The sequence below is a fragment of the Drosophila guanche genome, unplaced genomic scaffold (genome assembly GCF_900245975.1).
Source record: "Drosophila guanche unplaced genomic scaffold, DGUA_6, whole genome shotgun sequence".
In the NCBI taxonomy this organism is placed as follows: domain Eukaryota; kingdom Metazoa; phylum Arthropoda; class Insecta; order Diptera; family Drosophilidae; genus Drosophila; species Drosophila guanche.
Window position 1 is genome coordinate 666,096 of NW_022995750.1, and position 27,667 is coordinate 693,762.

Below are 27,667 nucleotides of genomic sequence, written 5' to 3' on the forward strand. Positions count from 1 at the left end.
TTTCGGTTTGTTTCCTGGCACAAACAGGAACAGCAGCATCAGCAGAGCCAGAAAAAATATCCAGAGAATCGTTTAACAGTCTGTGCCACACTTTTCGGACCCAGGGACATTTATACGGTTTGTTTTGAAGTTTTGTTTTTTTTTCTGCACACGCACAGACACAGATAGAAAGAATATTCATCCATCAGTAGTACACAAAGGCTGTGGTGTGGAGAGTGTAGAGATTGGAGTGGATTGGACAGATGATGGGATCTAATCACGACAGAAAGAGCTGCTGCAGATGTAGAGGGACATTGATTGCGACATTTTTAATTAGCTGAAAGGAAAACGTGAATATGAGATAGGAGGGATGGGGACGAGATGTAGCACGAGAAATTACCTGTGTACAGAGATTTTTTGGGGAGAGATTAGAGGTGGTTTTTGCAGTATTCAATCTTCGACATCGGTTCAAATCTACTGACGTTCCATGACTTTTCCGATATATTTTCAAAACGCCACTAAAAACATAACCAGCCTAGGAGCTTTACTCTCTTTCTCTCAATAAAGCTTCACTTTTCTTGGTTTGTATTTATTTATTGTTCATTTATTTCCATTCTATGCGATTCTTTAAGTACATGCAATAATTCCACACCCGATCTTTTTCTTTGCCCTTCAAATATAAATTAAAATATAATATGATGTCTACAACTATGAAAATTTTAATTTAATTTCAAACAAGTGCAGCAGCAGGCACAACATTTACTGTGTTTTATTAATTGTGTTATTGTATTAGAAGGTGCCTTGGAATAACAGCTCTAAAGAGACAGACTGCTCCATGAATAATACTCAACCATAAGCTTTAAATCAATTCATTATTGATTCAACTTTCAATTTGAATTTCCTGGTGTTTGTCCGAAGATTTATTTGCACTATTGCTGCTTGTCATTGGTTGCATTTGGTAAACAATTTTCCGAAAGAGTTTTCCCAATTGTATCAGCTTCAATTCCAATTTATGTTTTCTTTCTACATTCTATTTTCTATTCGGAAACGAATCTATTCTATGCTCTAAACTACATTGAAAGCCGCTTAAAAGTTGTTGTCTTTTAAATCCATCCAATCCAACCTGAAGCCTGAAGCCTGAAGCCAGACGCCAGAAGCCATAAGCGTGGTGCTCTATTCCTTAACTTGGTGCTTCAATAAGTGGGTCTAAAGCCATTGCGTTGCGACAGCACAGAATCGGGACTTTTCAGCTCCATGGCCAGCTTGTAACCCAATTCGGGACGACGATCGCGGCCCTCAGCCATGGCCTTGACCTGTGGGAAAATAGGCGAAAAATAAAGAAAAAGGATTACTGATTTTAAAAGTGATCAAAAATACTTTAGGTTTACGATTTATTTATTTTACATTTACAGACTTTATCTATCAAATTGTAGCTACCACATCATGCCTTGCCTCACCTCAGCTGTGTGCACAATGACTCCATCGCTGGTGACCACCTTCTCCTTGGTGTGCTCAATGTCATGGAAGTCTGTGCCGCGACAGCAATCGTCTATCAAAATGGTGCGATAGCCAGCCGAAAGGGCATCCACAGCGGTGGCACCCACACACACATCATAGGCAAGGCCGCACACATAGATATCGGTGGCGCCCTTCATCTTTAGCTGCGCATTCAGCGTGGTGTCCGACAGTTTCTTGTTGTCCCAGAAAACAGAGTACGAGTCCACCTCCGGGTTGGTGCCCTTGTACACCTTGATGCCGTGATCCACTACCTTGAGGTCCTTGTGCAGCTCGGCACCCCACGAGTCCTGAACGCAGTGGCGTGGCCAGAGGCGTTGCTTCATGGGTGGGGGACCGGCAAAGATGACCGTATCGAAGACCTGAGCGGAATCGGCATCAAGCTAAAAGGACACATGACATGACAGCACATCCTTTCCAATTTCAATCTGCTGGCTCGTTGGCAGGACTTACCGCCGAGGACTCGTCCATGGCTCGCATTTTGACATTATCAATAAATGAAACATGATCGCTGGGATGCCAGTCCAATGAATAGAAAACGGCATCAAAGTCCACGGTATCCAAGAGTTTGTTAATGGGCTCCAGTATCTACAGACAGAGGGGAGAGAGAGGAGGAAAAGCGGTGTGGCAAAGCGGTCATTGGATTATCTTCAAGATGGCAGTGAAGTCACAACTCGAGTCGCACTCTCTCTATCCCTCGACAAAGAGAGCAAGACACAGTCCATAAAGCGACAACGAGACGGAAGTGCGTGTTATTAATTTTGACAAATTTTCATGTGCCGCAGTGGGCGTGGCAGGAGAGACACGAGGCACTGGGGCCAATGTCAGTTGCCAGATGGGAAGAAGGCGACGACATCCGGCGTGTGTCGCAGTCGCGGATGCGACTTAAGTAAAGCATATCCGCTTCCGCTTTGCCGTGCACTCAAGAAGGAGGAGGAGGAGGAGGCGGTGAAGGAGGAGCCTGCCAGCCATCCCATGCCCAAGTCTCCTCGTGGCCGCAATATCTGGTATTGAGGTCTGACATGCAGAGGTCCTGCCTTATCCCTTATCCTCTCCATCATCTCTGGGACTGCTGCTCCGGCTGCGGCAATGACTTTGCCTCTCATCTCGTGCCCTGGCTGCTGGCTGCTGCCTGCTGGCTGCTTCATTTTCCTTTCTTGTTACGCTTTTTCTTCACTTATTTTATTTTTTATGTGCCTCCCAGCGCTCCACCTGGAAAGCCCCGAAGGATAAGCCAGAGCTGCTGGGGTTGCTGGGGCTGCTGGCCACGTAGCTGCCAGAACTCCCGCGCTCCCTACCAGCACTCCACCGTCAGTCTTTCTGTCCTTATCCTCTCACCTCATGTCCTTGCTGCTGTGCACTGCAATTACTTATATCCAAGGAACCACTTATAAAATCATTTTGTACATCAACAATGAGGAACGCGTTCACCGGTCGCACAATCTGCCAGAAAATGGAAAGAAGAGGGAGAGTGAAGAGACGTAAGTATCACGAGAAAAAGAACGAGACAGTGGTTAGAGCAGGAGGCCAACCCAAAAAATGAAAGAAAAGCTACAACAGAAAATGAAAGAAAATTGTAAGAAAAATTGTATATGAACCCCAGAGATGACGGCAGCCGAAGAAGGGACATCCCATGAATGCCCCAAAAGTATGGAGTCTACACACCACCACAAACATGAAAAGCTAAAAAGAAAATTTGTATACACACATAATGGGGGGAGGACACTGCATTAGTGTGTGTATTAGAGGGTGTGCCTCTGTGTGTGCGCGTGTGTCTGCTGATGAGCTTTTGGTTTTTTTCTTGTGTGCGCCCTGCGTTATAAATGCGTTTTAAATGAAGTAAAAGCCAGTCAAAAAAGCGAAGAAAATAAGCAGAAAGAAACGAACGAAAGGAAAACGAAAGTTCTAAAAGGTTAGCTAGGATTAGCAAAACGAATGGGGAATGCGCTGCAAGGAGGCAAGCTAAAGTTGCGACGCTTCCTGCAGCAGAGCACATCGGTTTTCCATTCGAAATTACTTCATTACGAAGATTACTCTTCGAGCAGCTGTCAAGCACCTCCAGATTACCAGCATATCCTATGGCTGCATAGAGCATCTAAATTTCTATCACAGACACAGCCAAAAGATACAGCAAAACAGCTACAACAGACAGACAGACAGACAGACAGACGGACACACGCGAGAGACACGCGAGACACACGAGAAGGAGCAGCAGCAGCTCGTTAGGTTGTCATTGCTATCTTTTGACTGGCAGCAGGAGCAGGAGTAGCAGGATACCAGAGGGGGATAGAGGTGAAGGAGCAGCATCATCAGCAGTAGTCGCACGAGTGGCAATGGCAATGGCAGTGGCAGCGCTGCCAGAGCCGCACGAGAGGCCTCAGACGCAGACGCATCCTCGCCCCAGACCACAGTCATCGAGTGCTGGGGAGCTGCTGTGCTGTGTGGCGTCTGTGGCTCACAGTAAGCTGATTATGTTCGAGCATATTTTAAATTAGTGAAGCGCTTTTAATTTGTTATTTATGTGCACGCTGATTATGAATGATTATGATCTATGGGCGCAGGCACACAGCGAGGGCGATGGGGAGAGCGATGCAGGAGGCACTGTAGCTGCTGCTGCTGCTCCTGCTCCTGCAGGACTGGCTGCTGCTCATGCTACTGCTGCTGTTGCTGCTGCTTTACCCTCCTTTGATTTGTGTTGTTTCGTCTGGCAGGCATTTAAAATATGTCATCCAGCTAAATGCCTTAAAGCGGTGGCAACGTGAGAGGCTGCAGGCACAGACAGTGGCAGAGTGCACCTCCACGCAGCAGCAAGAGCAGCAGCAACAACAGCCTGTGGCAGGGGCAGACACCCGCTTAAGCAGTTGATGATTTATCACTAGTCGCACAGTTGCCACTGGGATGCGATGGGCTTGGCTAGGATTGGAGCGATGTGCAACCGCTTTAGGATGCCGACGTTGCGGCGTGCGGCGTGTGGCGAGACCGAGAGGCACCGCCCGAAGGAAGTGATTTACATTTACATAGCGAACATTCTCAACATTTTGAGAATAATTTTCCAGCAGGCAAAGGCAGCTGCCTTTGGAGCAGCAGCAGCGGTAGCAGGATGCAGGTTGGCATGATGGCAGCAGGATAGAGGATAGTGCAGCCAAGATAATAGCCGGATCAAGGTAGTTAATGTATCAATTTAGCCAAAGTTCCCCCACCAGCCAACAGGCCATGTGTGTGTGTGTGTGTGTGTGTGTGTGTAGATGAAATCTGAACATCTCCATGGCGGAGTAAGTGAAAGGAAGTGTTGGGTAATTTGGGTTCAGGGAGTGGTCCTACAGAAGATTAAACGCTTAGGATAAAAAGAGAGCAGGAAAAAAGAGAGAAATTGAGATGAAGTTGCAGGTACATATGTGGCATGTGGAAGGATGCATTTAGGGCTTTCATATGATGTTAGCTTCTGGACATGACTACTCTCTGTGATGTATGATGCAATAGCTGGGGGATAAGTAAACTAGCAGTTAAATAAAAACCAATAATGAACAATTTTCTTGCTACCTTTTATGCCACTGCAACTGAAATTCCACTCTAAGCTGTCAGAACTTGAGGTTTTGGCATATTTTGTGGCAATAATCAACATTAAAAATCAAACTCTGAGCTCTGAGCTCTGAACTTTGAACTCTAAACTCCACTCCAGCATTCAAATCCTTTGCTGTTCGCTCAAAACTTTAGACTGGCAACTTCAGACTGTTGTTGATGTCTAACCAATATTCAGATTCAGAGACCCGAGGCGCTTCGTCCACAAATCAAAATCAAAACTATCAAATGCAAAGTGCAATCCACCTCCCCCCACAATTAAGACACATAAACATTAGCAGGGGGAGAACTTGAGTCAAACACATAAGAAAAGCCACAAAATGTTGCCACATCCCCAACCCTGCCCTGCCCTGCCCTAGCTTATACCTCAAGAAATCAAGGATTTTGGGTCCATCCAATTATGAGGCCAGCCATCTGCTGCAGATGTGATGGAACCCCATAAAGCCCAGAGCTATCGCAGAGCTCTTCCCTCTGCCTGTCTGTCTGTCATCATTTAACATCAACGTTGTGCCAGGGCAAAACTTTGGCAAATTAACACGCGCCTCAGCCTCAGTCGCTGCCTCAGCCTCAATCTCCACTGCTTGACCTCTGGGCCTTTGTTTGCCCACTTCTTAAGATCAACATCTTAATTTAAAGTTGAAACTATGAATCTTTGATGAAAATGCTCAAGGAAAATCAGGCGAATCGAGGGGCAAATTTAGAGGTAAAAGCACAGAACTTTCCCAGAAAATGTGTTACACTTAAATTAATTATTGAAAGGCAAGAGGATGGGCTACGAGGAGTACGTGGAGCTCTGTATATTTGTATGCTCTTGGTGGCAACCACAACGACCACACTTTTGGTTCGCGGTTTGTTCTGCCAGAGCAGAGATGGCAAAAAGGCAAAAAAAGAGAAAGGGTTTCTGGTTCTGGCTGCCACAGCCACTGCCACTGCCACCTTTCGCTGCCAGCCGCAAAGAAATCTTAAATTCAAATTACGCTTTCAACCCGCAAAAACAAAGGTCAGAAGTAGTCGTGAAGACGAAGCAGTCCCATAGATAGGAAATAAGTTTATCCGTCTAGCGTCTTTTTGGCAAATAAATTTCCAACCGAACCCCCATGCAGCCCCCTGCCCTGCGCCTTCCCCATGCCCCATGTGTGTGTGTGTGTGTGTGTGTGTGTGTGCCTGGCGAGGCAGACAAACTGTCAAAGTGTTCGGCGTATGATGCCAAAAAAGTTGCCAAAGTGACGACGCGAGACGACGGACCGAGCAGGCGAGCTATCCCACGACGAATCGAAATGAAATTCAACTTCGTATTGAAGTATGTGCCAAAAAGGCAAACGGGGCTCGAGACTCGCAGACCCGGGGACCCCGAGACACCAGGACACACCCACATGTGTGGCAGCGGCTGTGGCAGGAGTAGACATGTGGGGCAGGTGCTAAAGCAATTTCCGTTCTGAAATTGTTGCATAAGTTGGTGGCAGCAGACAGCAGAGACGAGACTTTCCCCCGACCCCCATCCAACTCTACCAATCTGTAAGCCCTTGGATACGTATATATTTTGGCATAGGCAGCTACAGATACAGTCCTCATCGTCCTGACAGTTTTGTGGATTTGCGGGATGCATAAAGGGAGGCAGGGACATGGGACAGGGTTCTGTGTGTCCTGGGCCCGACAGTTGCCTGGAAAATTACATTATACAATTTATGCGGCTGCCAGAACACAGACTCGACTTCGATGGTAGACCCTTTTGAAAGGTGGAAATTGCAGCAAAACACAACTATAAATAAGCGTGGAAAACTTGTCGAAGGGAGGGAGAACTTGTTGGTGGTGGGAAGGGAAGACTGAAACTTATGGCCAATATGGAAATTGTTTTGCTGTTGAGTTGATTTCTGTTAAGTCGAATGTTTGAAAAGGTTCTTTGGCATACTTCTGACGGGCTTCCTCTGTGTAGCTGTATCTGTGTCTGTCTCTGACAGAGCTTGGGAATCGCTGCTGGGATTGGGTTGATATTCATCCCCAAGGAGAGAGTCTTGGAGTGAGATTTGTTGCAATACACATGAAAGAAATTCTGATAAGCCCCCCAACCTATAAAGTATTTGCTTGGCTCTAATCGGTATGTATCAGTGGCTCTTCCAGGCTCACTAGAGCACCAGAACCGCGTTTATATATGGCCAAAATGATTTAAGAATTCCCATAATCGAGCCATTTATCTTTTCCAACTGCAAACTGCCTGCCAGTGTCCACTTTTCAGCGAATAAAAAATGTCAAAAGCAGCGAAAATTTGCCCGCATAACAAATGGCCAAGGCAGAGAAAATTTTGGTCAATTTACATTTGACATTTGGTACAAAAATCGGTGGCCGCGTCTGGACCCATACTTAACCTATAATTTTCTACACACTTTTCAAATTATTCGGGGAGAAGGAGGAAGATAGAGAGAGGCCAGCTAAGAAATGGCTACTCATTTTTCAATAAACGTCTCCAATCAAGCTAAAACCAACTTGCCGAAATGGTTGGTCAGTAAATCAATGAATCTTTCGGATGGGAGTCTCATTCTGGGGATTGCCCACCTTTCATTTTCTCTCACACTTGCCGCAGACTTCAGTCACCTCCTCTCTCGCTTTTTGGGACTTGTTTCCCCTTCCTTCTCTCGCTTTTTGGGACTGCCCTCCCGATGCTGCCTCCTCTGCATATCCACCGCCACCTCCCATTTTTCTCTCACTCGTTTTCGGTGCTCTTCCTCTCTACTTTCTGTTCATTTCCGGTGACATTTTTTTTCTGTACTTTTTTTTGTGGGGAGAGGAGGAGGTATGTTATAAGTCATTAACTTTCTAAATAATCGCCGCAGCGTGTCAACTTTGGTCGTTAAACTTTCATCAGTCGACTGGCGAGAGGTGAGGCTGCTGCTGTCTGGGGAAAAGAGCCAGAGAGTGAGAGAGAGAGGCACAGACCCACATAGCCCCAGAGATGGGTCAGTGGAAATTAAGAGAGAGGAAATTAAGGGGAGAGGGAAGGAAAAAACTAAGCGAAATTTATAGCAAGATATTATTTTCCGCTTGCTGAGCAGAGAAGTTGCATGGGCGAAGACTTTTTGGCAAAATACGAGGAGTCTGCCTCCTGCCTTCTGCCCCCTCCTGCTGCTGCTGCCCCACTCATCTTTCTTCGCTGCTGCCACGCGGTGTTGGTGCGTAACAAAGCAAAGAGAAAATGCCTCACAAAATAAAGACATTATAAAGAAGCACATAGTATATGTGCCACATATATCTGTGGCAAGATTAACGGCAGACATTGTAAGACACTTAAAGCTGTTGCAGAGAGATTTTTGAGAAAGGCAATGGCAATGGCAACAGGGAGCAGGCAGCAGGCAGCAGGCAGGGAGGTTCAATGAACTATATGATGATGTGATATGATATATGTGGTATGCCACACACACAGACACACTCACACTCACACTCTCTGCTGGCAGCCATAAAGGGACCTCGAGCTCCCCACAGGTGTGTCGAGAAGGCCATAAATTTATTATACACGAAATAAAAGCAGTTTAAACAAAATGAAATATTTACGAAAAAAGAAAACCCACAACAGGGAGGCAAGCAGAAAGGAGTCTGGACAAAGATGGAATCTCTCCTGCTTAGAGTCAATTGATTGAAGGACAAAAGTTGCAGAACAAAAGAAATAGATTCGCATTAAGTAAAGTGTCCAGCCCGACAAAGCAAGGGGAAAGCTCAAAAAGAGGTTTATTAACGTGTGCCCCACGCCTTGTGCCTTTTTGTCAATTAATTATTTAGGTATATGTATTATATAGAAAAGGACAGCCAGCCAGCAGCACAGACCCAGCCTTAGCCGCAGGACACTGTCTGAAGGTTTTGTGCCCTGGTCCCTGTCCCTCATCAAAAAACGTTCACCGAAACCGCAGCATTTCACGCCTCAGGGCACAGTCGCTCACTCTCTCTCTCTGCCACTCTCTCATTCTCCCACTCATTTCTTGGAAAATGGGAAAACCACTGAAGCACTCAGAGATGGAAACCCCACTGTCTGTAGTGGCAGGAGGCTCTGTGCATTTTCTGCACATTTAAGCACATCAATTAAGCATTTTTAACAAATAAATACACACACAATAAAAGCATCAAGCGGTGCCCTACGCCTCCTCCCCCGTCCCGCGTCATATTGAATTATGTTTATAAATCAAAATTTTACCTTTTTTTTTGAAGGGCTGGTGAGGGTGCTCATGGAAACACAAATTCTGGACTCGCGAGGAAGTCATTGGGGCACGGGGCGAACAGACACACAGACAGACAGACAGACAGACAGACATTTGGCTTTCGGTTATTATTATTATTATTTCCATAAATTTGCCTTTCATTTCCGTTTTCCGTCGAACACACTTCAATCGAAATGGAGGCAATAAAATGTGCAGTGCACACAGACACAGCTACAGACATAGTTGAAGGACATTTGTGTGTATGTATGTATGTATGGAGCCGCAATTGCTGCCACCAAATTCAAATGATTTATGGCGTTAATGTTCTATTTATGCGTTTATTTAATTTTCCACACAGTTATACGCCTGCTCTTCCTGTCTGTCTGCTGCCAAAAACTTCCATCCACATAATTCCAAGCGCCAAAAACCTCTACCCATGCTCCTGCACCTCCTCTTCCACTCGTCTATCAGTTGATTTGTTTATTATGCAAATTTTTGTGGGGCTTGTTTTTCCTCTCCTTTCCACGCAAACATTAAACTGCAAAATTACCATTTATGCAATTCATGCGGAAATACAAACAAAAGTCAATTTTATGGGGCAGGCAGCATTTTTCTCCTTTCTTTTTTCTCTGCTTTTTTTTGGTCCAAAAACTGCCACTGCTAAGGGTGGGAGGGAGGTGCTGTCAATTTTTTAAGTGTTGCCCGTTATTACAATATCAGCTGCCGGGGAAGATTTTCATTCGCATCCTGTGCGGAAGCTTGCGTTCGTTTTTTTCTTTTTTTATGCGTTAATACATTTTTTATACAATATTACACAATTTGTGGGGGAGGCTCGAACTCGAAGAGGCTGGTGGTTTATTGTGGGCGGGGTAAATGGCATATCAAAAAAATACATGAATACGTGGATGAAGACGAACAAAAAATAATATTATTATTTTTTCTCGTTTCGTGAAATAATTTGTCGCATGTGACAGACGTGAGAGTCGGGGAAAATCGGCTCAACAGGCAGTCAGCACACACACACACAGCGTACACACAATTCGTATATATATAATATATTTATATATGATGGGAAAAATGCAAGAGAAAATAAGGGGCAGCGCTGTGGGTGGGTGGCAGGACATCAAAGTTGATATTTTTGAATGGCAAATGGGATAAATAAGGATATACTCTTTGACGGTTAACGCACAATGCAATGCTGCGGGAAAAGATTTTTCAGAATTTAAATAAATTTGTTCGGAAAAGATGAAATTTATAAATAACTTTTATGGACAAACTAAAAATATATAAATTTATTTAAGAGTCATAAAGAGTTTTCTGTATGTTTAATAAACTCCAAAAAGTTCTCAGACATTTTCCAAATCGAAATCAATATTTTCTTATGCGAAAGATGTGCCCCTAAATCAAAGCTTTATAATATTTGATATTTCTTTGATGCGCTCAAATCTTTCAAGTGTTTTAAGTCGTCCAATCCTCAACTTTTGCCACAAATAAAAACATAAATATAGACTTTTTTGCATTCCCTAATATACTTTGAATTCTTACAAATGGAAAGTGGGAAACTTCGCTACGGTTTCAAGTAGCTTAAAGTTGTCCAAGTCCCGGGCCAGGCCTTTCTGCAGTAGCAGAAGCCCCAACAAATAAAGAAGTCGCCGCTCTCGCAAATTTTTGTCCCCCCATCACGTACGCAATTTTATGGCAGTGACTGTGGCAGAACAAAGTTGTATAAAGCCAAACGAAGTAAAGAAGAAAACCAGCTGGAAATGGAAATGTAGATGAAGAGATGTATGTAGATGTGGGGGGAAAAGTCATAGACTACAATAAAATTATTTGAAAAATGTCCCTGCCCTTTGCTGCTTTTTTTAATATCCAAAGAACTTCTTGAATGCAGTCTCGTCTCGGCGCTCTGGCTTAGACATTTTTCTAGCACTGTCGCACCCGATATTTTCCCCGCTTTCCAAACATATTTTTCCCTCCCACCCTTCCCTTACATTTTGCTTTGCCGAGTGTTCTGTGGCATTTTATTTGTCACGCATTTTTATCACTTTACGTGCGGCGTCTCGGCAGCGTGTGTTTTGGGTTTGGGTTTTTGAGTGGGGAATTTGTGGCAGCAGCAGAAGAGGCAACAGCAGCAGCGGTCCCAGGCATCAGATTATTACATTTGCATACGCTGCTGCCTCTGCTACTGCCGCACAGCCACGGCTCTGCCTCTGCTGCTGCCACTGACTGCCAGCAGTCGCAGTGGCAGTGGCAGCCGCCACGCCGCCTGGCGATGATGATGTGGATGCCAAACTCGAAATGCGGAATGGAAATGCTGGGCAATGGGAATGGGAATGGGAATGGGAATGGGCATGGAAATGGATGTGGAAATGGAAATGATGATGAAAGCAATCCCCCCATGACGTGTGACATTCGCTGTAAGCGACATTTTGCATATCCCCCCAACCAACCGAAAAGCGGTGGGGTGCGGGGTGAGGGTAAGAAGCCGCCTCTGATCAGGATTGAATTACACACACAATCCGAGTACTCGGCCACTTTGATTGCAAAATTTTAGCCCCATGTGAGTGCCGTGCCCAAGCACTCCCTCGCTCTCTGCCTCTCTTCCGCTCTTCGTTGGTGTCCCAGCGTGCGTGTGTGGGTGGTATTGGTATTGGTCTGATGTCTGTGTGTGGTGTGGTGTGGTGTGGCTGTCGGGAAACATGTTGACAAATATTTTATTATCACATTTTTTATGATTTTACGAGTCCCCGGATATGAATCACTGAATAATCACAGCCAAAAACGTTAGCCGCAACAACAAGAATTCATAAATAGTGTAAAAAAGAGCAGGGGAGGTAATAAGAGCAGGGGAAGGAGAAAAGAGCGATGGGACAGGAGATAGCATAACAGAATGGAGAAGCAGTGATTGAGAAACAGAAAGAGGGATGGGAGATGCAGAACTGAAGCTGGAAGAGAGATTGGAACAGAAAGTAAAAGCAGATCAAAAATGCTGAATGGCAGATGAAAATATAAAGCACGAAGTGGGAGCAGTTAGTATGAAAGATCTAAGAATATAAAGCATATCAGATATCAAAACAACCACCAGCAAAGAACTGCCACCAGCAGATAGAGAACATAACACATCAAAAGGGGAAACAGACAAAAGTATTATAAACTGTACCAAAAGATAGGAAGTGCTTACCGTTTTAATCCATTGATTCCAACAGAATTTAAACTCCTCCCTATCGATATACCCATCCTCATTCGTATCGAATACTGCGAATATCTGCTCGAGGCGCTCCGGTGGCACATCGTATATGTGTCCCTTGTCGTTGCGGAACAACGCGCGGCAGATAACCGAAAATTCAGTGAGATTCAGGCGGTCATCGCTGTCGGTGGGGGGAGAGAAAGAGAGAAAAGGCAAAAAGCATTTCAGATAAGAGTTCAAAAGGTTAACAGAAAGTTTGGGTAATTAATGGCAGCGTAGAGAGAGGAGTATAAGGGGTGTATGTAAGTTGCGAAATACTTTCAGATTTATTCGATTGTTTTTGTGTCTTTTGTTGAGGCCAAAAGGATGCTAAAAAACATTTGGCTGAGTTCTCATTTATCAGTTCATCTCTTTTACTACTTCTTTAAATTTCATATTGAGCCGAATAAACTGGAATCATTGAACTTATCCTTCTTACTATTTTCTTTTTGTGGTATGGCTTACGATTTTTCGCTACAGCGAAATTGGTTGGTCACAGACGATTAGTCCGCACTGACCAGGTACTTCAATTTATGTTGAATATTAGAAAAAAATAAAAAAAATAAATTAAAAAGACGAGAACGACGTGTGAGACGCTTTTTAAGCGTCACAACTTTAATACCCGGCACTCAGTACTACATCTGCACCTTAGCGGTGTTTTGTCAAATTTTAAATTTTTTCTTCACCTGTCATCTACATCTACAACACTTCTCACACCAACACGCTCCCTAGACCCACACACTGCAGACTCGCGGCAGAGGCAGAGTCAGCGCCCGCACACAAAACAAAACAAATATAAGCTGCGGGACGGGGTGGGTTTAAAGTCGGCAGAGGCAAAGGCAGAGGGACGGCATAGGCAGGGGCCGAGTGAAGCAGAAGCAGAGTGTGAATGAGAGAATGTGAAAAGAACAACAAAAGCTGCTGGACAGGGTGGGTTTAGCCACTGCAAATTAATTTCTTCATTGTGGCTATAATAATGATCCGATCGGATTTGGTGATCTGATAGATATGGCCTTTCCCTACGGAATGGCGTTTTTAGTTTGCTTTTATCTTCAAAATTGTAGATTTGGGAGGTTTTCGCCCTTTTGCGGGGGCGGAAGGGGGCGTGGCTCATTTTTTAAATACACTGGTTTCAGTGAGCCAAAATTTGGTGGCTCTAGCTCTTATAGTCTCTGAGAACTAGCCGACAAACAAGACGGACAGACGGACGGACGGACGGACGGAGAGACGGACAGACAGACATGGCTCAATCCACTCGGCTATTGATGCTGATCAAGAATATATATGCTTTACGGGGTCGGAAACGTTTCCTTCTGTACGTTACATACAACCGTTATTCCCCACAAATACAATAAACCCTATTTACTCTTCGAGTACCGGGGATAAAAAATGTTACTTAAAATTTTGAACTCAAAAAAGAGTTGTTTGCCGAACGAACACCAGAAATATAATGATTAAAAAAAAATTTGCATAAATTTCACAGCTTATTCCAATTCCAAGTATAATTTTTCCTGTTAAAAGATTTTCCATAATTTTTCTTATGTTATTCCCCTCCAGATTTCCCTTTCACTCATTTTATATCTTTCATGTTCAAACTTTCATTTTTTTTATCACATTTTCCCACTTTTGCTTGATTTATTATTTCCCGCACTTGTTATTTGCATTTATTGATTTGCTGTTGGTAAAACATTTTAAAATGTCAATTAGAATTAATTCATTTCCATTTATAGTCGAGTTTGTTCTGGTTATGGCCCCTGGCTTAGGGCGAACCCTTTTGGAGTTTTAATAATATAAATGTACATTTTTTATACCCGGTACTCGAAGAGTAAATAGGGTATATTGTATTTGTGGGGAATAACGTTTGTATGTAACGTACAGAAGGAAGCGTTTCCGACCCCATCGTATACTTGATCAGCTGTCCGTGCGTCTTGTTGAGCGTCTGGATCTCATAGACCATAAAAGCCACCAAATTTTGCATCCAGACTTCTGTATACTCAAACTGTTACAAGTGTATTTAAAAATTGAGCCACGCACCGTCCCGCAGCTCTGCTTCTGCATTATGCGGGCTCTGCCTCTGCCTCTGCCGTCCCTCTGCCTCTGCTTCTGCCGATTTTTAACCCACCCCGTCCCGGAGGTTATATTTTTTTTTTTTGTGCGGGCGCTGCCTCTTCCTCTGCCGTGAGTTTACAGTGTGTGGGTCTAGATGTAGATGACAGAGAATGAAAAAATTTAAAATTTCACAAATAACCGCTAAGGTACAGATGTAGTACTGAGAGCCGGGTATAAAAGTAGTGACGCGTAAGAAGCGTCTCACACGTCCCTTCTCGTTTCATGTGGTTTCTGTGGTGTGCAAACCACTCTAAAACTCGGAGAGAGAGAGTGCAGTGCGTTAATTCGTTTAATTTCAGGGGAATTTATTTGGTTTTAACACGGATTATTTTCATTGAATTTTTGAATTTTTGTTTGTTTTTTGTTTATTATGGAATTTGTCGCATTTTACTGAATGTTTATTCGGGATTTTTGTCTGCATTTTCTGGAATATTTATATGCTGCTTTATTACTGCATTTTTTTTTGGTAATAGCAATTTACTTTGCGGTTGTCTGTAAAATAATATTTTATATTTATATTATAAAGGTAATTATATAATTTTGCGCACACAAAAAGAAATTTAAACTTTGTCGAATTATATAATTTAAAAGAATAATTCATGAATAAAGGACAGCATAGCCACCCATTTCCACAGATTAATATTCGATTATTTGTTGATGTAATTATGCACCCGAGGGAGTCCCAAAGGGTGGCTCAAACACTGATGAATATTCGATTGGGTTTTAGTTGTATTTGGTGTTATAATTTAAAAGGTTTTACCAGCACTGGCACTATACGTACCCATCCTTGTCGAATGCCGTGAAACAGGCATCCATTGCTGAACCGTTTGAATCCTCGATGACAATTGGCGGTGTAGGTGAGTCCATAACGTAGTGATGCCTCGCTCTTGCCTCAATCAGTTGAGAGTGTCTGCTCTGTGTGTGTGTGTGGCACTCACTAATGAGGAGCTTCTCCTGCTCTACAACGTTGAAGTAAAGCCATCAATAATAACAAAGACACATAGAAGATACACACTCAAACAGGAGGGGGGACACTGTCTGCTGCCTTGGTCTCTTTCCCACTGGGTCTTAGCCCCGCTCTGGTCGAACGCTTTTCAGCTACTGAAAACCTCGCTCGTTCGCCTCAGAGTTTTTCTCTGCATTTGTTTTCAATGGCCATAGATTTATCGAATTAACAAAACGACCCGCCTCCCACATTCGTCATGGCAACGACGTCATCTTGTGGTTTAGTTTTTTTATTTATTTGATTTTCATCAGTGGAGAGGCACACCCACAATCCACACCCACATCTGATTGCACACTTGAGGTTCTCGTTTCCATTTCCACACAATAGTTTTGTGTGTGGCACAACCCGCTTTTGTGGCAGGCAACACAGCACCCGCAGACGATTACCTGACGCGGGCTTGGCGTTTTTCCTAATCAAACACACACAAAAAGCAAAAGTGTTCATTGTTCGGCAAATCGTAGGATGGGGGGATACCAGGGAGCGTTGGTACGTTTTCCCCGTGAAAGTTTTCGACATTTAGCCTCGAAATGCGGGCTACAGCAACTCCAACACTGTTTGTGTGTAGGCGGGGGAAATGGAATATGTGGCAGGCCAGGCGTCAGAAAACAAGGAGCAAAACTACACTGAGAAAAACCAATAGAATTATATTCGTAACTTCAGACTGTGTTGGTTTGTGGAGCAAACATCGCAGCTGAGCGGAGCTTGGATAAAAATGTTCTCAAACGAACAGACTGCCAGAGGCCGACCACCAGAAGATGCTGGAGGCAACTGCATGCCACAGCAGTCCCTGAGAATTGGCATCCGAGAAGACTGCAAACAATTGCAGCCATTCAATTAGAAAGCCTTTGAAATTCCTGAAGACCCCTAAAAAGCACAAGAAACCCGGAAAGCCATTCGTACTATTGCACTCCCTTGTTGATTGCCTGTCGGTTGTTCTCCCCGAACTTGGAGGACTACACCGAAGTGGCTATCCAAGATCGCTGCTGCCAGCTATACTTCCTGTGAAGCTACAGAATCGTCTACTGTTCTATTCAGGAGGCCTGCCCTTTGGCAAGACCCGTACGCGCCCTCAACTGTTGAGTTTGTTGCCTCCAGGATATGCTTACGCCCTGTTTAAGGCCCATGCTGCGTAAACATGTCTTTTGACAGATCAAAATACTCCAGTCTTCACTGATTGACCTCTATTGCTGTTGTTTATACCGGAAGACATTACATATACAAATATATTTCTTTAGTGCACACACAAATATTTCTCTGAGTGCTTCTCTCAAGATGTGGCCATGGTGCGAAAGTACAGGAAGTACAGTTGCGCCTAGAGTTGCGTTTTTCGTTTCGTTTCTTTGCCTTTTCGCTGTGGGAACGAGTTGTTCCACACATAACAAGGCTGCCCACTGCCTGCAATTGTGTGTTCCATTGTGATGCTCTCTGACATTTGTGGAGAATTTCTGAGTGATTTTGCCACACACCAATCAGTTGTCAAAAGAAACTTTTCATACGAACTTCAAAGAAAATGAGTTTCGGCTTCCCACTCTCTCTCTCTCACTCCATCTCTTTGAGTTGGCCTTGTTCTTGGCTTAGCTCCTTTTTAACTCGTTTTACTTTGGTTTACTTCTTTTTTTTTCTACTGCAGTCTTTCTTTTTGTGATTTGTAATTGCATTTGGTGGCTTTCATTCTTCTTATGCTTAGCTGCATTATCCCGCTTCTGCTTCATTCGCTGTTTCCTAACTTATTTTTCCTTGTGGTTCTTTTTATTCTATTTTAGTTTATTTTTGTATCATTTGTTTTCTTTTTCAAAATTCGACAATTTCTTTTTTTCTGCAAGTCTTTTATAATCTTTCCTTCGCTCTTCTGTATTTTCTCTAGTTTTCACCTCATATTTTCATTCTTTGGACATTTCTTTTATTTGACTCTTATTTTACATCATATTTCAGCACTTTTTTCATGCATACATTGGCCACCCCACCCCACCTGACGCTGCTGCTGCAGCTTATAATATTATGCTTTTCCTTTGCCATTTTTCAGCTAGCAGGCTTGCAAACCCCTTTTTGGCCTACAATCCCCTTGGCCTTGTAAAGCCACAAAGCCATAGATTTCCATTTAACTTTTAGTCCTATTTCATCCAGAAGGCTACACAACAGTTAAGCCTCGCCTGGATCCAGCAGGATCCAGCAGCCTCCTGCTGCTGCTCCAGCTCCAGCTCCAGCTCCTCTCTTTCCTGTGTGGCCTTCTTTCTAGCGCTCAACTAATGCTCGGGGCAGGCGATAAATTCAAATTTAGATGCCAAATTTAGTACTGCCACTGGCACTGGCCCACGTGTGTGTGTGTGTGTGTGTGTGTGTTGTGCGTATAGTTAATATTTTTAAGATTTATATCCACGAAACGGTACACAAAGGAAAGGCAACAATATAACATAAAATAGAAATGGGAGCAAATCTACGGCATAGATGGCCAGAATATTGCTTAACAGAAGCTACCAAATTCAAGATACAAATTTCAAGACTCCGCCAAACATAAAAATGTATTCTCTTCTCTGTTATCTTTCCATTTTGGGTTGTAATTTGGCCAATAACTTATTTTGGCCAATAGATAAACAAGAAGTGTATGTACCAATGAAAATGCGCATAATTTTTGGGCTGAGCAAAGCAGAAAAGTTTTCTAACCCACAACCTCCTCTCGAAGGGAGGCCAAGTCCCCGGCCAAAAACCAACACTAATTGAAAACTATTTTTGGACCCAAGCGAAGTTCTCTTCCGGGTAAACTCTCAGCTCTCTTGGGTGGGTGGTAGTCCTGCCACGGCTCCTGCCTCTTACAGTTTACGGGTTAATATGTAAATGTTCGGATAAACGCGAGAAATGTGCAAAAGTTTTTTTGGGTCTTGGGCTGCGAAACAATTTACGCGGCATTAAGCGAAACGCGTGCGCACACCTACAAATGGTTCGGGGAGAGGAAGAGGCACAGGGCGTGTAGAGGGGGGGGGGACACACCTCACCTCTGGCGCCAAGGTCTGCAGCTGAAATTGTATTCGATTAAAGTTGTCGACGACGTCAAAGTCATTGACTAAATAAAAAGCATCCCATAAAAGCCAAAAGCGGAAAGGAAAAGCAGCAGCAGGAACAGCAGCAAAGAGAGTAGTTAGGAAGGGAACCGCTTGCACCCCTCTCGTCCGCTGCCATGGAAAAACTTTGACAATTTGAAACGGCACAGTGAAGAGGGAAAAGCAGTGGGAAATAACATAAGGGGGCGAAGCGAAACTTCACGGCTAAAAGTAAATGAAAGAAACGAAACAATGAACGGCAGCACGTGTCCTGATTATGAGTTCTCTTCGACCGACTGCCAAAAAGGTGACACCGCAGCCACGGCTAGGTGCGGGGGCGTGGTAAAAAGAAAGTACAAGTGAAAGTAAAAGTAAAAGCAAAGTGAAAGGCTATCAAGGGTGAACGGTGGTTCGGTGGCCACTCCAAAAGGTTGATTGTGCAATTGCGATACAGCAAAACGAGACACGGCAGATGAATAGATTTTTGATGGTTATGAGGGATTTTATGTGCAGATTTCTAGATTGTTGGGGATTTTGGCAGGTATAACAAAGTTATTTATAAGTATTTGCGACTATAGCTGAAGGAAAGTTGGACATTCAATGAAAGATTCGTTTTAACAGTGTTTTTTTTAGGTTTTCCGGTTGTTTTCTAGAGGTTTTTCATAGCCAAAAGTTGTCGAAAATATTTGCAAGCAATAACAAAACGCATCATTGGATTTTCTTAATGTTTCTTATAATTTTTACATGCAAAACATACCTAAAATCATATTGGAAAATACTCTAAGAGAGGATTCGTAAATCTTAAATTTTCTCTGAAAATCAACCCCTAAAACCTTACCCTTGCCTGCTCATAATTGTGGTTTTTGTGGTTTTCTTGCACTCGCATTTAGCGGCCATACGTTAGGACCATCTTACAGACAAATCTTTTGTTGGATTACTTTTATTCAGAATTTATGCATATTTGTATTTCTTTATTTTTTTCTTTTTCAATTTTCGTAGCAAAATAAATCCAAAAAACCAAAAGAATTCACAAAGCACTTGAAAAACTTCTAATGCTCTCCTTTCTGATATTTCCAGAGAGAGAGAGAGTGCTGAGAGGGGAGAGCAGGAGAGGAAAGGCAAAGGAAACTCTAAGCTGCCACCATAATTCAGGGCAGGCACTGCTGGGCCACTGCTGGGGCATAAGGCAGTATCTGGTAGGTGGTGGTGGGGCTGAGTCTTGCATAATTTGCCGAGTGAAGCGCTGAAAAGTAAATTACCGCCTAAGACTTCCTGTATTTGTTGTGGGGGCGTGGCGGGGGCGTGTCAAAAGTAGCTTGTCAAGACGATGGGATCAGCTAATAAACCACGCATCTCTCTCAGAGAGAGGGAGGGAGAGAACAGGTGGAGGAGCCCAGGAAGTGGCGGTACTGAACTGATGTAAGCGGCAGCGGGGGTGGCAGCTACAGAAGTAGCTGCGTGGCACATTGGCAGGAGTTTGCTCTCGGAACAGGAAGCAGAAGCCAAGTGGCGCAAGGAGCATTTAAAAGCAAACGCCTTGGGCAGTGGTGCGGGTCGCGGTGAGAGGAGATGTTCGTTCCATCAATTGAATTGCCAAAAAATTTAGCAGCTTCTGCTTGGCTGGATGAGCAAAGGCGGATCCCCTGCCTGAAGGATGTAGGATGTAAGCTTGCAGGAGGACGATGTGTGTGTTTGTGTTCTGCTGCTGCTGCTGCTGCCTATAAAATGCCTTTCAATTTCTCCTTCATTTTCTGTGTCTGGCTGTCTTCTGGTGCTGCTTTTGTGTGTAGGTTTAATGCAGGCACGTCAGCAGCAGAAGGAGCGGCACGAGGAGCACCAGAGCACCAGAGGGCGCACAGAAGTTTTTCGGGTGGTGGACGACGACGACGACGACATTGATGGATACGCAGTTAAGGAATGCCGCGTCAGGGCCTTTAGCCCAGGGTACGGTTGGGTTCTCCTTTCTGCCATCCGTGGAGGTGTCAGGCAGTCCCTCAGTTTGTCAGTCAGTCATCACTGCCATGCAGTCAGTCAGTCAGTCAGCTATCCATCCGGCAATCCAGCAATCTAGCAATCCATCCGTGTGTGATGGTTGCAGGATGGGCAAGAAGTGGAATGGGTCGTCGTTGCTGCTGCCTACGTGGTTTGCCTTTTATCACTTGTTAGTATCTAAAAATACGTGGCCCACATGGCAGTCAGGCAGCGGGGCAGCGGGGCAGCGGCTCAGGGCAGGCCTTTCATTCCGTTTCGTTTTTGGGGTTTTTCATTTGGGCTTTCCACACTGGTTTTTGGCTTTCTCTCACTCTCTGTTCACTTCTCACCTGCAACTCTCGCTTAAATACAAAATGATAAATTGCCATTTTGACTGCGGTCCCTGGTGCCCGGCCTCTAACCACCAATCATTCTTTCTCTTGCTTTCTGCCACCCCAGCTGCCTCCACCCCTTGCTGCCGCTGTGGCCTTGCCCTAAAAGCGGCAGTGCAATATCGCAGCCGTTGATGAAATGAACTCCACTCCACTCCACTTGACTCATTTCGGGGGTACGTACGCGTACCGTACCGAGCCGCACGTCCTTCAGGGGTTTTTAGTTTGCTTTGCCTCTGGTCATAGGTCGCTACAGGGCAGTGAGAGGAGTAGACAGCAGCACCACGGGATGGCTGGATGCTTCAGGGTAGAGAGGAGCAGAAGCACACCATACCAGGACGAGGGCAAACAGTGTTTTTGGCGCATTGGCTGCACAAATTTTTCGCGTTTCGCGCTAGTGATGTCGACGCCCCGATAACACTAAAACCCCAAAACCCCCCTGCCCCAAAACAAACACACACATCACCCACTCACACACACGCACATGCAGATATGTATTGGAGGTGGCAGTTGAGCCTGAAGTGTGGCGATGAGGCGGCAGCCATGGAGAGTAGCGTTAATGGTCGGACTCGGATCGTTGACTTCCTAAGGCGCAAGCCGCACTGACACGCAGACAGACAGACATCGCAGTGGGGCAACACTTTTAGGGGGCAAACATTTTATGGGGCAACACTTTCTGGGGGGCATACGAGTCGTAAATACTGCAGGGACCAAATTTTAAAGTTTTGCAGGTTATTTATAGCCAATAGGAGCGAAAGGAAAGACAAGTAAACGATAACTTAGGCTAGCGTGCTCGATAGCTGCTGGAATGCCAATCGATAACAGCATAACAGCGAGAAAGCTGTCTGAATATTTTGAATCAGATCGTAAATCCATTCGAGGCAAGCATCGAGCAATTCATTCACTTGAGATGAATGAATCTCCGGAAACCGAAGATCAAGCTGGCTGGACTACTGAGAGCGAGTGCGACATGGAAGAGACAAATGATCTGACTTTATGTGAAACTACGGTAGACGAAGTGGAGAAAGAAGCTGAAGAGCAGCTTATCCCTAAGGGCAATTCGATATTGGACTGTGTCCTGCTGGGCATAGTGCTGCTGCTGTTTTTGGTCCATCACTTACAGCAGGACCTGTTCCACTTCTATGTATGGACTATAAAACTGGACTTGGCTGCCCAGCAGCGGCCACGCCCACTCAAATTTGCTTGGTATTCTTACAATGTGCTGCTGTTGATGTTTTCGCTGACCTTCTATGTGCTGCTGCGCCTGCGCGCAAAAGTTGTAGACCAGTTTTAGTTCAAAGGAGTTTCTTAACCTTCGTACCCATTGAAGTCGTAAGTACTTATTTGGAACACGGCATATCCTCCAGGAAGCACTTACAAGTACTCCTCTTATAGGGTCATAATCACGGCGCCTTTCCAAGCTGTTCTTTCCCATCAAGTAAAAGTGTTTGGGGAGCAACCTTTGGCATGGGATTTGGTTTCAATCTTCATTAGAATCACACTTCGAAGACGAAGCAAATGTTCTGCCTTATCGTTTCCATTCATAAACGCAATCTCAAACACAGACTGTCTGTCTCCATGTCTTTCTGTGCTCTCTTAATGCGAAAGCCATCCACACACACAATTACCCATAACAACCCTTTTTGGCATTAAACCCCCCACCAAGGCAAAGGGCATGCCCCAGTCCTGACATTGCAGCTTATCCTACGACCAGAAGAGAAACAAAAAAGGGAAAGGATCAACAGGAAGATGAGGAAGAAAACCACTCACCACGTAAGCCAAACTCAATTTGGTGGCCATCATTGTAAACGGCCAAACATGGCCAAAACAGGGACAGTGATGGGGTGGGGCAAGGGGGACAAAACACAGTCGCACTCGGCATTCGGCACTCGGCACTCGGCACTCGCATCGCCAGCCAAAAACTTCAAACGGCAAATGGCAAATGGCAAATGGCGCACAACTTCATTTAAAAGGCATTACGACAAGCATTTTGTTGTCTCCCTCCTGAAAACTGAGAACTACACACTAAACGGACAAATGGGAGGGGGGAGGGGCAAGCAACATGTAGCAGCAACAACCAACAAACAGTTTGCACCTTTTTTTGTGATGCTGCTGCTGCGGCTGTTGGGCCAGAAAGCGTTGACATAAACGCCGGCCCATTAGCATTTTTTATGCATTAATGACAAGCCACGAAAATGGACACATCGTCATGCATATGAATGAGAAAGAGGCAACAAAAAAGGAGGAGTGGAGTAGAGGACACACTGTACACAGGATGAACCTATCAATGTGTCTGTTGAGTTGTGTGTGGATACAGGTTTTCGGGTCCAGCAGCAGCCGCCCGCTCGTCCCAAAGACCACAGACCACACACGCGACAATAGACACTAAAACGACAGCCACATTGCCACAGCTACAGCCAACGAGCAGGAGCCAATGAGGATAAAAAGGGTCCAATAAAACAGGAAACAGAATGAGAGGAGGATACCCTGGACAGATGGGTAATTGAAGTGATTGTTGGGAATAGATTTGCCGATGGAACTCGCAGATCAACCACACATGCAGCACAAATTCACGAATTTTGATAAATTATTCAATTAAAACACTTATCAGGAATTAAAAATGTTCATTAAAAATCAGGGAAAAGGCGCACTCTTAATAAATTATTCTGTGCCTTTAAATAATTTTTTTTAATCCATCTTCGAGTAGCTCAGTTAGGGAATACTTTCTTTTATGTACATATCTCCCAAAATATTTCATATCTAAAGTTCCTAATCCAAAAAAACCCAAAGTTTCCAGCCAATGTGCACGCCTTAACACTTCCCAAGAACCTATCTGCCTGTAGGTCCATAGATTCAAAAGTGCTTCTCAAAAAAAGGCGTGCATAAAAAGTGAATATAATTTTTGACAAACTGCGTGAATAGATGGCGCTGGTGTGGCAAGAGGAATATGTAGATGGCGCTATTGTTGAGTAAGCGACTTTCATCATTCTCGCCGCCGCCCAATTGCGGATTTTTTTGAATAATCGATGCTTCCTGCTCTGTCAGCTCGGGGATTTCCCCGAAAGCACTCTTTTGTGTGAGATACATTCATGTGTGTGTGTGTGTGTGTGTGAGTGGGTGTGTATGTGCTGTGCAACCTCGAACTTTATTTTCCTTGCCATGGAATACGCTTTACCCACATGTAGGTTTTTCTTTGGGCGCTTGATTTTTGCACATCAATTTCAATTTTTGGAATAGCTCGCATTGCATTTCATTTCTGCATTCATATGCAAAAACGGATACGTATCCTGTTCTTTTTTTTACTTTCCCGTGTGTGCGCATTTTTATTTGCCAATTAAAAACAGCCGCAGGTGGAGGCATGCAACCAGCCATCGTTGGAAATGGGAGGATGCAACCAGGCGGCAAACACACCGAAAAATTTAAATACAAATTGTTTGCAATTTCTATTCATCTTATTTTTGGAGTTTTTGCACAAGGAAGAGTAGCCCGACCTCCTACATTTGCAGAGTGTTGCATTTAAATTGCACATTGAACTTTGACATTTTACTGCTGCCACTGCAACTGCCACTGCCGCTGCAGCTGCAGCGATAGGAGTTCACCTGCAGAGGCAAGGCTCTACCACGACGCGAATGCGGCACAGGCACTGATGGGAGTTAGGATAAGGCACACACACTGCAAATGGAGGGACCTGCCTGGAAGCCCAATTTATTGGCCAAATATGCAGGTGAAACGAATGGCAGAACGAATTGTAGCTAAATGTCAGCAGAGCCCCAAACCTGCCTCTGATGTAGGGGGGGTTCAGAATGCCAATCAGCCCCTTCTCCTTCTCTATAAAACATTGTGAGGGCCACGTGCTATTTGTTGTGGTTCTTGTTGTTGCTTCACGTTTATTGATTGCGTCATGGAAATATCGAAAGATTTGGTTGGGTAAATGATGACATTTGCCCAATGCAGGTCATGCCGGCAATGCCTGGCAATTGACATCCAAAGACATTCCAGAAACCAGAAACCCCCCAAAAAAAAGGTCACAGCAAATCAGAGACAGAGAGAGAGAGAGAGAGAGAGTAATCAAATAGAATTAAAGCGAAGAAATTGTACGTAAAGTAAGAGAAAAATATATCGAAGGTTGTCTGAAGCTGCAACTATAAAGTGAATTATTTGTCTAACAAATTGCAGACAAATAAAGCTGATTTAACAATGAAAGGATACCAAAAAGGGAATGTTATAGATATGTTAATGGATAATTATGCGAAAATTATGGAAGAAACTTCGCACTTTATATACAAGATTTCTTTCAAATAAATCACATATTTCTCAAGGAACGCTTTAGAACATGCGAAAGTGTGGATAAAACAGCAATAAAATGTATATTTTGAAACTCATATTTACACACATTATTTATCTAAAGGCTTCCAGTTTTCGAGGCACACACGCGCGAGAGATGGAAGGGTTTTTCATACACAAATAGAACTATAATTGCCAAGCCCTTTAAATATTCCATAAAATCTCTACACCCCAAAGTAGCTACAGCCCGTTGCTTGCCTGCCCCCTTAAATGTGTCTTAAGACTTGACCAAAAACTAAAGCAGAAATCCCTTTGTAGATGGCTCAAACACACAGATGCAGAGGCACAGTCCGTTGGGCAGGCAAACACACACAAACGCACAGATTCAAATGAAGCTGGAAGAGGGAGGAGCTGAGGCTAAGGCAGAGTCCCTCTAATTCAGGTCACTGGAGTCCTGCAGAGGGGTGTGGGAATGATTTGATTTGATTTCAATTTTGGGGCCACTTTAAATTGTCTTAACCTAAACACAGAAGCAGTTCAAGGAGAGTAGGATAGACTATGCATACATATAGATATATGTATGTAAAGGGAAGATAGGTAAAGACAAAAGGGAAAATTTGGTTGAAAGTAAATTAAGTAGCTTAAGGAGTGAAAGAAAGAAAAGGGCCCAGGACCCAGGACCCAGGACCCAGGAGCGAGTGGCCATTGAACCGAAGAGGCTGCGCTTGCTGTTGCTTAAGCTGCTTAAAATTAGAGGGAAAATACAGCCCCCACAGAAAAACTATGCACCCACACCCACCCACAATAAATGAGAAGAAAATGAGCCTGGGAAATCCTCGCCCCGAAATTCACAGCCAATGACTGACAGCAGCTGGCCCTGGCTTGATTGATTGATTGATTTAAATTAAAGGGCATTAAGTGGTTGGCTGGCCATCGAATTTAATCGATCAAAGGAACCAAAACGAAACGGAACGAAACGAGCCGCAAAGAGCTACAAGGAGCTGCCGCCCGGACACTTTTCAATTGAAAATTGCTTGCTGCTTAACTTCGTCGTAATGTCATTTTCACAGAGGCGCAGGACACGGCGCAGGAAGGACACTTCACTACACTACAGTTCATGCTGGCTCGTATTTTATGACACAAACAGGCGGTGGCGGCCCACCTGAAATTTACGAAGGAGCAGAGTAGTCCACATCCTCCAGCTGGCATACCAAATAAACCAACAAATCAATTTGCCAGGTGCCACAGGACACACACAATGGTTGGACAGACCAGACGTACGCTTAGCTTTATTTCTTTCTCTGGGAGCAGCACCGAGATTTATGAGCCAAGAGGCGCGTGAGCCGGAAAAACACCTCCTGCAAGCCCAAGCAGGAAAACCAAAGTCGCAGACCGAAAAACCCCAATCCAAAGTCAAAGATGGAGAGATGGAGAAATGGAGAATGGGTTTTGGGTTTTTTTTTTCCAGCGACAGCAAATTGTTTTTGTCTTTCTTGTATTTTTGTTCCTGACTGAAAGTTGCGCCTTGGCGCAGAGTGTGGAAGGGGACAGTGTGGGGCTGACCAGTCAGCATTTATTATTTATAATAGCCGACGGATGGCTCGACCTTTTCTAATAGATGGCACCCTCACAGCTCTGCTCTTGAGCCAATCCCCATTCCTGCAACCGATAGAGCACTTTGTGCCACATTCAATTGCTTTTCCTGGTTGTTTCTCCTGGCTTCTGCCTCCTGCCTGCCTCCATCCTGCTGCTGTCTCTGGCGAATGGGTATGGCTATCAGTAAACATTTTATTGTCACACACTTGGCACAAATGGGACATCCATCTGGCCCCGACTGTGTGTGTCTCGCATCGTACCCTGGCTCCGTTCTCTCCTTCGTTGCCATAGATCTCTCGACTCTTATACGGCAATCAGAGCAGCCAACAGTCAACAATGCGATTTATTCTTTGGTTTCCAGCGGAGACTCTCAGAGCTTTTCAATGCAGTTAAAGGCTTTAAGCTGCAGGTAATACTTGGCTTAAGCAAAGGAATTGCAAAGGTAAGCCATTCCGGCCAGGAGTAAACAAATGCAATGAAATGAAGGAATATTTATTTAAATAATTGTAAAAGGAATGTATAAGGAAGGGAATGTGCAGTGTATTCAAGTGGGATAAACCCGATCTCATATGCTTCGATTTGCACAACCGAACGCTCTACCATTTTTTTTTCTTTCCCCGTTAGAGCATCTCTTCTTCGTTATATTTCAATTATAGTTTACCGATTTTCCTTGTTCTTTATTCATTTTCTTTTTCCGCTTCTCCTTTTCTTTCTTTGCCTTCCTCTCGTATCGTGCCACATATATTTTTTTGCTGATTTTCGCTTGATTTTCAGCTGCTCCTTGCTGTTGTTTT

General features: G+C 44.3%; 1 protein-coding gene across 4 annotated transcripts in view; it reads right to left on the minus strand.

Moving 5' to 3' along the window:
- Positions 1 to 579: 579 nt before the first annotated feature.
- Positions 580 to 27,667, minus strand: part of LOC117586306 (nicotinamidase) — a 32,973-nt gene continuing 5,885 nt past the window's right edge. For 2 of the 4 annotated variants that reach the window (XM_034276263.1, XM_034276264.1), the window contains exons 2-7: positions 15,371 to 15,548; positions 12,436 to 12,622; positions 2,833 to 2,937; positions 1,948 to 2,082; positions 1,437 to 1,877; positions 583 to 1,292 (exon numbers count right to left, since the gene is read on the minus strand). In XM_034276263.1, the coding sequence (XP_034132154.1) occupies positions 1,173 to 1,292; positions 1,437 to 1,877; positions 1,948 to 2,082; positions 2,833 to 2,937; positions 12,436 to 12,622; positions 15,371 to 15,456 (1,074 nt within the window). In that variant the 5' untranslated portion in view covers positions 15,457 to 15,548 and the 3' untranslated portion in view covers positions 583 to 1,172. Of the gene's footprint in view, positions 1,293 to 1,436; positions 1,878 to 1,947; positions 2,083 to 2,832; positions 2,938 to 12,435; positions 12,623 to 15,370; positions 15,549 to 15,604; positions 15,679 to 27,667 lie in introns of those variants that run through there. The other 2 variants (XM_034276265.1, XM_034276266.1) reach the window with 2 other exon arrangements.